Raw genomic sequence first — 10,642 nt, 5'->3', positions numbered from 1 at the left:
GACTCCATCTCAAAAAAAAAAAAAAAGGAATACTAAATATCTAGATATAAAACATTATTCAAATTAAGACCCCCATCTGAAAACAGCAGTTACTTAGTTCCCTTGCCATTTCAATAGATCATATTAAGTCATGTTCTTTTAAAACATGCCATGATTGATAGACCTGGCGTGGTGGCTCACACCTGTAATCCCAGTACTTTGGGAGGCAGAGGCAGGCAGATGACCTGAGGTCAGGAGTTGGAGACCAGCCTGGGCAACATGGTGAAACCCCATCTCTACTAAAACTACAGAAATTAGCCAGGCATGGTAGTCCATGCCTGTAATCCCAGCTACTCTGGAGGCTGAGGCAGGAGAATCACTTGAACCCGGGAGATGGAGGTTGCAGTGAGCGGAGATCATGCCACTGCAGTCCAGCCAGGGCAACAGAGCAAAACTTCATCTCAAAAAAAAAAAAAAAAAAAAAAAGCCATATTAGCAAACTTAAGTAATTACCTTCATAGACCTTGATTGTAACAGTTGGTTGATTATCAGAAGCTGTAGAAAAGATCTGAGACTTCTTGGTAGGCACCACTGTGTTCCTTGGAATCAGTTTGGTCATGACACCTCCCACAGTTTCAATACCAAGTGTAAGGGGACACACATCAAGCAGTACCAGGTCACCTGTAAGGATAAGTTATTTAACTTCTAATTCAAGTTCTCCCTATGAGCTATGTAAAGTTTGTGTCTCTAGCATTTGGTTAGGTTGTAACACACACATCTTAAAGGCAGTGAATTAAACAGTTGCTAATGATCTTGAGACTACCCCAGTCTTGTCTTCACTTATACCCTTTACTACATGTGTGACTTTGTTGCTCATATTCTGGTATTTTCTAAAGCAATAGCTAATGAATCTTCCATCAAGCTACTGAATCACTGTGAAAGATGCTGCGATCATGACCTACCTGTATCTTGATCACCAGAGAGCACACCAGCCTGGACAGCAGCACCATACGCTACAGCTTCATCTGGGTTTATGCCACGGGATGGTTCCTTGCCGTTGAAGAACTCTTTAACCAGTTGCTGAATCTTTGGAATTCGAGTCGAGCCACCAACAAGAACAATTTCATCAATATCAGACTTCTTCAAATCGGAATCTTCCAACACTTTCTGGACGGGCTTCATAGTAGACCGGAACAGATCCTAGAAAAAAAAGACATGGTTACCATGATGTCTGTTATCTAAGTATCTAGATGCAATGTCCTGAATTCAGAGTCTAATGAGATCTCATTAGCAAAGCAGAAAACAAGGAACATACCATGTTCAGCTCTTCAAATTTGGCCCGAGTCAGGGTCTCAGAAAAGTCTTCTCCTTCATAGAAGGACTCAATTTCAATTCTTGCTTGATGTTGAGAAGACAGGGCCCGTTTGGCCTTTTCTACCTCACGCCGGAGTTTCTGCACAGCTCTGTTGTCTTTCCTGACGTCTTTGCCAGTCTTCTTTTTGTACAACTTGATGAAGTGTTCCATGACACGCTGGTCAAAGTCTTCTCCACCCAGATGAGTATCTCCATTAGTGGCCACGACTTCGAAGACACCATTGTCAATGGTGAGAAGAGACACATCAAAGGTTCCACCACCCAGGTCAAACACCAGGATGTTCTTCTCCCCCTCCCTTTTATCCAGGCCATAAGCAATAGCAGCTGCCGTACTATTAGGAGATTTAAAAAGGGAAAAGTTTTGTCAGTACTTCACATTTCCACTATTTGGCAAATATGCCATATCCCTGAATTTCATACTTACGGCTCGTTGATGATCCTCATAACATTTAGGCCAGCAATAGTTCCAGCGTCTTTGGTTGCTTGGCGTTGGGCATCATTGAAATAGGCTGGTACAGTAACAACTGCATGGGTAACCTAAAAGGATAAAAGATAATTAAGTGTATTGTCACACAGTTTAACCCTTATTCAAATTACAGTCTGCCCAGGCAGTGGCTTGTGCCTGTAATCCCAGCACTTTGGGAGCCTGAGGCAGGAGGATTCACCAGAGGTCAGGATTTCAAGACCAGCCTGGGCAATGTGAAGAAACTCTGACTCTACTGAAAATTAAAAAAAAAAAAAATTAGCCAGGTGTGGTGGTGTGCCTGTAGTCCCAGTTACTTGGGAGGCTGAAGCAGGAAAGCTGCTTGAACCCAAGAGGCAGAGGTTGCAGTGAGCTGAGATCATGCCACTGCAGTCCAGTCTGGGCAACAGAGCAAGACTCCCTCTCAAAACATATATATATAGTCAAACCATCACTTTAGTTTTTAAGCCAATTTATTGATGAGTATAACATATAAAATGTTATGCTCCTGGAATTGTAAGCATTAAATAATACATGAAAAGCCTATTTTGTTTGGCTTATAGTAAAGGACTCAATAACGACCTGACAAGCATGAATACCATTCTGATTAAAATTTTTGAAGCCATGAAGGCTTCTATACATAACAGCCAACCAAGAACACTAATGATCAAAAAATACTTAACATTGTTCTAGAAATATTTACCTTCTTTCCCAAATAAGCCTCAGCGGTTTCTTTCATTTTAGTGAGAACCATGGCAGAAATTTCTTCAGGAGCAAACGTCTTTGTTTGCCCACCTCCAATATCAACTTGAATGTATGGTTTAGTTTTCTTTTCAACCACCTATTTTAAAGAATTATTGTTTTCAGACACAGATGCAATGACATCTCAAAGTTTAAAAGACCCAGTACGATCCCCACAATTTGGTTTATTTCGGTCCCTTGGGGCTGCAAATTGACTAGAAATACTTCAGGGAGTATAGATGTCTCATAAAGTTCAGTTTTAATCGGTCTTTTATTCCTAAACTATTGTAGACAGAGTACGATATCAACTATACTGTCTTAAGTTTTGTAACACACTAAGATTATTAAAGTTATTACATACATCATGTCTATAGCCTTCAACTGATGTCTCAACACTTTTCCAGAGACTTATAACTCTAAATACTCCCACCACCCACCCGTCCTCTAACCGGACAAGAAAAACCCGGTCGAACCTTGAACGGCAAGAACTTGATGTCCTGCTGCACAGACGGGTCGTTCCACGTGCGGCCGATGAGCCGCTTGGCGTCAAAGACCGTGTTCTCGGGGTTGGAGGTGAGCTGGTTCTTGGCGGCATCGCCGATCAGACGTTCCCCTTCAGGAGTGAAGGCCACATAGGACGGCGTGATGCGGTTACCCTGATCGTTGGCGATGATCTCCACGCGGCCGTTCTTGAACACGCCGACGCTGGCAGAAAAACCCGACAGAGGGACATCAACACCGCACTTCTCACGCCAGGCCAGGCGGCTACGCCCCGTCCCCCCATATCCGCAAACCCCACTTACCAGGAGTAGGTGGTCCCTAGGTCGATGCCGACCACCGTGCCCACGTCCTCCTTCTTGTCCTCCTCCTCGGCCCGCGCCGCGCTGAGCAGCAGCAGCATCGCGGCCACCAGGGAGAGCTTCATCTTGCCAACCAGTCGGGCAGCACCAGGCAGGGCGTCGCAGGCAGTCCGGCCACAGGCCGCAGCACAGGAGCGCAGCGCGGTTTCCGACTTGCAGGCGGCAGGGGCCGGGGGGGTCACAAGGCGCCACGAACCAGGCGAAGGGCAGGTCTGGAAATGCAGGCCGCGGCGCTTACCTCTCACACTAGCGAAACACCCCAATCGGTCGGTCTGTCTGTACTCTCTCGGCCGGCGTCGACCGCGCCGTCGCCTACTCAGCTTATATACCCTCCCCAACCCCCGTCGTGGAGGCCGCCGATTGGTAAAGGCCCTGCTCGTTGGAGGACGCTGATTGGTCCAGGCCACCAAGCTGGCCGCCGCCGATTCGAAGCGGCCTCCTCCGCAACAAACGTCACTGCTCCGCCCCCCCCAGCTGATTCATTGGCTGCTATTCGTTTCCAACGTTCACCAATGGTAGATAACATCCGCCCCATGCACTGGTCCCATTGGTTCAGCAGCTGTCTATCTCTCCTGCGACTTCTCACCCCGAGGCATTTCCTCTGGTAACCGCACAGGTCCCGCCTTCACTCCGGGCCCTAGGGGGTCGGAGTAGGTCCAGCACAACTGATCCCCCGGGGCTGTGGGATCTGAATCTTTTCCTTCTCTACTGCCTGTTCTCCCCAACTCCATCCTTCATCCCGAAGCGGGAAGCAACTTTCTCTTCCCAGCTTCCATCCAGTCTCTTAGTAGACCGGTCGCAGCTTAGATGCTGGGATCGCCTCAGAACACATTTCTTTGCCCTTCACGGCCACTACCGGTATTGGGGTATGCGAGTCTCAGGGCCATTCGTTGCTCACAGGTCGAGCTAGTCTGGACTCTGTTCGACCACGAATCATGGCTCCTTCCTGCCAGTTACGTCCCCTCTGCACCCTTGCCCAGCCATTTTACCAGGCCTCTCCACATGGCTCTGCCCCACAGTAAATCACAGGACAAGCCCGGCCAAAGGAATTGCCTTCAGCTCTGAGTCTCCTCCCTACTGTGGCAACCCGCTCCAGTGCCAGCCCTCCCACCTTGGATGTCTAATTTTTCTAACTTGTCACCCTTTATTTTCCCCTCCGCTGCCCATTGTTTCCCTCTGGGGCTGAGGTTATCATTTACAAGACTTTCCCCATCCCTTATTGTTGATACTTTTCTACCTTAATTTCAGGAAAAGGTCTGATGTGTACACAGACAACACATTTGACAGGCGAAAATCGCCTTGATAATGCCTCATATAACATCCTGTTGCAAAAAATAACAGAGACCGCTATTTGCTGAAAGCCTACGGTAGACTAAGCATGGTTCAGTGTGCTTTTCATGTGTCATTTAGTCTTGACAGTTCAGTACTCGGTAGGCATTTCCCATTTTCCAGATGAGGACACTGAGACTGAAAAATATTAAACAACTAAATAAGTCACAGAGCTGGTGAGTGATGGAGTTAGGACTGATAACCAGGTGAACTTCATTCTATTGCTAATACTTTTATTTTTTTTTTCAGGACAGAGTATCACTCTGTCGCCCCCGGGCTGGAGTGCAGTGGTGAAAAATCAGCTCACTGCAACCTCCGCTTCCGGGGTTCAAGCGAGTCTCCTGCCTCAGCCTCCTGAATAGCTGGGATTACAGGCACGCACCACCATGCCCAGCTAATTTTTGTATGTATTTTATTTTTTTGTGGAGATGGGGTTTCACCATATTAGCCAGGCTGGTTTCGCACTCCCAGCCTCAAGCGATCTGCCCGCCTTGGCCTCCCAAAGTGCTGGGATTACAGGCGTGAGCCGCTGTGCCTCGCCTCTTAACTTTAAAACGAAAAATTCATTTGTGGCGGGACGCGGCGGCTCACGCCTGTAATCCCAGCACTTTGGGAGGCCGAGGCGGGCGGATCACGGGGTCAGGAGATCAAGACTATCCTGACTAACACGGTGAAACCCCATCTCTATAAAAATACAAAAATTAGCTGGGCGTGGTGGCACGCGCCTGTAATCCCAGCTACTCGGGAGGCTGAGGCTGGAGAATCGCTTGAACCCGGGAGGCGGAGGTTGCAGTGAGCCGAGATCGCGCCATTACACTCCAGCCTGGGCAACACAGCTAGACTCCATCTCAAAAAAAAAAAAAAATTCATTTGTTTGACAAATGTTTTTGGAGGACCTACTATGGAAAGGGCAAAACTCCGATACCAAATATTTGAGATTTATGGGTAGACTATGTCCAGATACCACTAAAACATCCTAAACACACTTTATTAAGATATTGAGCCTGTGACTCAGTACTCAAGAATTTTCTTTTTCCTTAGTGCTCTTCAAAGGTTAGACTGGTGACTCAGCGTTGACTCCGTTCACTACAGGGGTTGCATCATGCATCTCTTTCAGGAGGGCTTGTAATCCTGTGGCAACATTGACCCTTCTTTGGCTTGCATCAGTCCAGCATTAAGATAGAAATCATCATTTGACCACATTACAGCTTCTTGCATTTCAATCAAACTTTTTTTTATATCGCAGTCCATTTCCATTAAAAAAAAAAAAAACCGAACTCTCAATTTCAGCCTCATCCTTGATTAACAGAGTAACCTTTTGTAACTCTCCTTTTTGTAAGATTTAGAAAAATGATACATGGCTAACTTCCAAAGGTAATTGAGTATATTGTGGTTTTATCTTTTTAAAATCAAACATTTTACATATTTTCTAGTATATTCCAAAGCACAGTCACTTATGAATAGGAAAGTACACGGTGGAAACTAGCTTGCTGAACATTAAATGCCAAAAATAGTATCCATGTCAAGTTATCAATACTTAACTGTTAGACACTGTGCTAAAGACCCACGTGCATTATCTCTTTTAATCTTTAAGAAAGCAGCCAGGCGCAGTGGCTCACGCCTGTAATCTCAGCACTTTGGGAGGCCGAGGTGGGCGGATCACGAGGTCAGGAGATCGAGACCATCCTGGCAAACACGGTGAAACCCCGTGTCTACTAAAAATACAAAAAAATTAGCCGGGCATGGTGGCGGGTGCCTGTAGTCCCAGCTACTTGGGAGGCTGAGGCAGGAGAATGGAGTGAATCCGGGAGGCGGAGCTTGCAGTGAGCCAAGATCGCGCCACTGCACTCCAGCCTGGGTGACAGAGCCAGACTCCGTCTAAAAAAAAAAAAACCTTTAAGAAAGCATTTTTTTGTAATTCCAGCATTTTGGGAGGCCAAGGCGGGCGGATCACGAGGTCAAGAGATCAAGACCATTCTGGCCAACATGGTGGAACCCTGTCTCCACTAAAAATACAAAAATCAGCTGGGCATAGTGGCCTGCGCCTGTAGTCCCAGCTACTGCTACTCGGAGGCAGAGGCAGGAGAATCGCTTGAACGACTCGGGGAGGCGGAGGTTGCAGTGAGCTGAGACCACGCCACTGCAGTCCAGCCTGGCAACATAAGAAGACGCCATCTCAAAAAAAACAAACAAAAAGAAAGCATTTTTTTCTTACCCCTATTTTAGAGCGAAGGAATCTGAAGCCCCAGGAGGTAAAGCAACTTGCCCAGGAGATTGTACACCTAAGATAACGAGCCAGTATTTGAGCCTTGGTAGTTGGATTGTTAACTTCTATAGGTTGTTGTCTTGAGCTTCAGATTTATAATTTTGGGTTGGGCATGGTGGCTCAGACGTGTAATCCCAGCACTTTGGAAGGCCAAGGTGGGTGGATCACTTGAGGTCAGGAGTTCAAGACTAGCCTGGCCAACAGGGCAAAACCCCATCTCTAATAAAAATACAAAATTCACTGGGCATGGTGGCCTGTAATCCCAGCTACTTGGGAAGCTGAGGCACGAGAATCACTTGAACCTGGGAGGTGGAGGTTGCAGTGAGCCAAGATCACACCACTGCACTCCAGCCTGGGCAACAGGGTGAGACTGTCTAAAAAGAAAAAAAAAAAAAACTTACATTTTGTTTTAGGACATAGTCACATATTTTGTTTTTTTAATTTAAAGTTTATAATTTTCGGCCGGGCGCGGTGGCTCAAGCCTGTAATCCCAGCACTTTGGGAGGCTGAGATGGGCAGATCACGAGGTCAGGAGATCGAGACCATCCTGGCTAACATGGTGAAACCCCATCTCTACTAAAAAATACAAAAAAACTAGCTGGGCGAGGTGGTGGGCACCTGTAGTCCCAGCTACTCGGGAGGCTGAGGCAGGAGAATGGCGTGAACCCGGGAGGCGGAGCTTGCAGTGAGCTGAGATCTGGCCACTGTACTCCAGCCTGGGCCACAGAGTGAGACTCTGTCTCAAAAAAAAAAAAAAAAAAAAATTTCATAGATATGGGGTCTAGCTACATTGACCAGGTTAGTCTCAAACTCCTGGCCTCATGCGATCCTTCCACTTCCGCCTTCCGAAGTGTGACAATTACAGGAATGAGCCACCACATCCAGCTCCAATTACACATTTTGTAAATATTTTGATAATGCGTGATATGCAAATATAGATTTTTATCCAGAAATTTAAACCAGCCCATTTCACTTGTGCCCCTATGGGTAAGAAAATTGCTTTCCAGGCTGGGTCTGGTGGCTCACACCTCTAATCCCAGCACTATGGGAGGCCAAGGCAGGCAGATCACCTGAGGTCAGGAGTTCGAGACCAGCCTGGTCAACATGGAAAACCCCTATCTCTACTAAAAATACAAAATTAGCCCAGCATAGCGGCTCATGCCTGTAATCCCAGCTACTCGAGAGGCTGAGGCAGGAGAATCACTTGAACCCGGGAGGCAGAGGTTGCGGTAAGCTGAGATCGTGCCATTGTACTCCAGACTGGGCAATAAGAGTGAAACTCTGACAAAAAAAAAAAAAATTGCTTTCCATTTCCCACCTGATGTCAGAAAGCTAATTAAGCAGAGGTAGGACTTATTAGGATTGGATGTTATTTAGCCCTCAAATATTCCTTTGTGGAAGAGGATTAATAATAAATGAAAGGCATACAGCAGGAAGAAAAAGGAAAGGACCTATGTAATTTACGAATTTGATATTAACATTTAGATCCTGATACTTGAGAATTGTCCATATGGTTTGTTGGAGGGAATATTCAACTAGGTGATAGGGCGCATAACTTTGACAAAAACCAGTTTCTCGAAGCCTCAGATTCTTTTTTTTTTTGAGATGGAGTCTTGCCCTGTTGCCCAGGTTGGAGTGCAGTGGCACAATCTCGGCTCACTGCAGCCTCTGCCTCCCGGGTTCCAGTGATTCTCCTGTCTCAGCCTCCTGAGTAGCTGGGATTACAGGCGCGCACCACCATGCCTGGCTAATTTTTGTATTTTTACTAGAGACGGGGTTTTGCCACATTGGCCAGGCTGGCCTCGAACTCCTGACCTCAGGTGATCTGCCTGCCTCGGCCTCCCAAAGTGCTGGGATTACAGGCATGAGCCACCATGCCTGGCCAAGCCTCAGATTCTTAATCTATTGAATGTCAGGAATTTCTGTCCTGCCTACCTTACTGGACTGCTTCAAGAATCAAATGAGATATTGTATGTGAAAGTAGTATGAAGGTTGTAGAACAGTGGTAATGATTACTAATCATAGAAATACAATGTGAGAAGAAACTTTAGAAGTAAGGCCAAGCACAGTGGCTCATGCCCATAGTCCCACCACTTTGGGAGGGCGAGGTGGAAGGAAGTTTGAGGCCAGGTGTTTGAGACCACCCTGGGCAAAACAGAGAGATTGCGTCCTTCTGTGAAAATATTTAAAAATTAGCCAGTCATTGTGGTGCATGCCTGTAGTTCCAGATACTCAGAAGGCTGAGGTGGGAGGATCACTGGAGCCCAGGAGTTTGAAGCTGCAATAAGCTATGATTGTACCAGTGCACTCCAGCCTGGACAACAGAGGAAAACACTTCTCAAAAATAAAAAATAAATGGTACATCTTATTATTCCTATATTGGTCACATAGATGTCTTTTTTTTTCTTTCAAGACAGAGTCTTGCCCTGTTGCCTAGGCTGGAGTGCAGTGGTGTGATCTCTGCTCATTGCAACCTCCGCTTCCCCGGTTCAAGCAATTCTCCTGTCTCAGCCTCCCGAGTAGGTGGGATTACAGGCACATGCCACCACGCCCAGCTAATTTTTGGATTTTTAGTAGAGATAGGGGTTTCACCATGTTGGCCAGGCTGGTCTCAAACTCTTGACCTCGTGATCTGCCCGCCTTGGCCTCCCAAAGTGCTGGGATTACAGGAGTGAGCCATCCGTGTCCAGCCCACATAGATGTCTTTATTAAGGTGCTAAGAATAATTTATTCACCCTTCATCAAACAACTCTCAAATAAAACAAAAGTGTCAGTGTCACCTTAACACCTGAGCCACAAGCAATAGTAGGTATAAGTCATGCATTTTTTTTTTGTACTTCTGAAAGTACAATGTGCTAGCAATTAATTTCCTTCTTTGTCTTCAGTTTCTAAAAGTAAATTTATAACAGAGAACCTTCCCTTCTCCACACATATGTAGAAGTAGTGCATTTTCTATCACATTTTGTGTGTGCAGAAGGCATTTAGGAGGGCACACTGTGTCCGATAATGTAAAACAGAGGCAAGACCACAGGATTTGGAAGGACTAAAACTGTATTTGAGTTCCAGTTGTGTTACTTACTGTCAATCTCTCTGAGGCTCTGTTTATGAGTCTGTAAAATGGATATAATTTTGCCACTTAACAAGGCTGGTTTTTGTTTGTTTGTTTGAGATAGGGTCTTATTTTGTCACCCAGGCTGGAGTGCAGTGGTGTCATCATGGTTCACTGCAGCCATGACCTCCCAGGCTCAAGCCATCCTCCCGCCTCAGCCCCCTGAGTAGCTGGGACTACAGGCATGCACCACCATGGCCTACTAATTTTTGTATAATTTGTAGAGACAGGGTTTTGCCATGTTGCCCAGGCTGGTCTCCAACTCCTGGGCTCAAGCAATCCGCTTGACTCAGCCTCCCAGAGTGCTGGGATTATGTGAGCCACAGTGTCTGGCCAAGACTGTTGTCATGATCAAGTAAGGTAATATACGGTATTAGAGATGTCCATGCAAACTTAAAAAGAAAAATAAGAATAGGCCGGGTGCAGTGGCTCAAGCCTGTAATCCCAGCACTTTGGGAGGCTGAGACGGGCGGATCACGAAGTCAGGAGATCGAGACCATCCTGGCTAACACGGTGAAACC

At 46.4% G+C, this 10,642-nt stretch overlaps 1 protein-coding gene across 1 annotated transcript in view; it reads right to left on the bottom strand.

Annotated features, from left to right (window-relative positions):
- Positions 1–3,858, bottom strand: part of HSPA5 (heat shock 70kDa protein 5 (glucose-regulated protein, 78kDa)) — a 5,517-nt gene extending 1,659 nt beyond the window's left edge. Inside the window, exons 1-7 of the mRNA XM_011931383.1 lie at positions 3,361–3,858; positions 3,031–3,262; positions 2,520–2,657; positions 1,778–1,890; positions 1,295–1,685; positions 942–1,179; positions 493–660 (exon numbers count right to left, since the gene is read on the bottom strand). Of these exons, the coding sequence (XP_011786773.1) occupies positions 493–660; positions 942–1,179; positions 1,295–1,685; positions 1,778–1,890; positions 2,520–2,657; positions 3,031–3,262; positions 3,361–3,482 (1,402 nt within the window). The 5' untranslated portion in view covers positions 3,483–3,858. The remainder of the gene's footprint in view (positions 1–492; positions 661–941; positions 1,180–1,294; positions 1,686–1,777; positions 1,891–2,519; positions 2,658–3,030; positions 3,263–3,360) is intronic.
- Positions 3,859–10,642: the final 6,784 nt, after the last annotated feature.

This window comes from Colobus angolensis, unplaced genomic scaffold (genome assembly GCF_000951035.1).
Source record: "Colobus angolensis palliatus isolate OR3802 unplaced genomic scaffold, Cang.pa_1.0 Scaffold9, whole genome shotgun sequence".
In the NCBI taxonomy this organism is placed as follows: domain Eukaryota; kingdom Metazoa; phylum Chordata; class Mammalia; order Primates; family Cercopithecidae; genus Colobus; species Colobus angolensis.
This window is presented reverse-complemented; position numbering and strand designations above follow the sequence as displayed.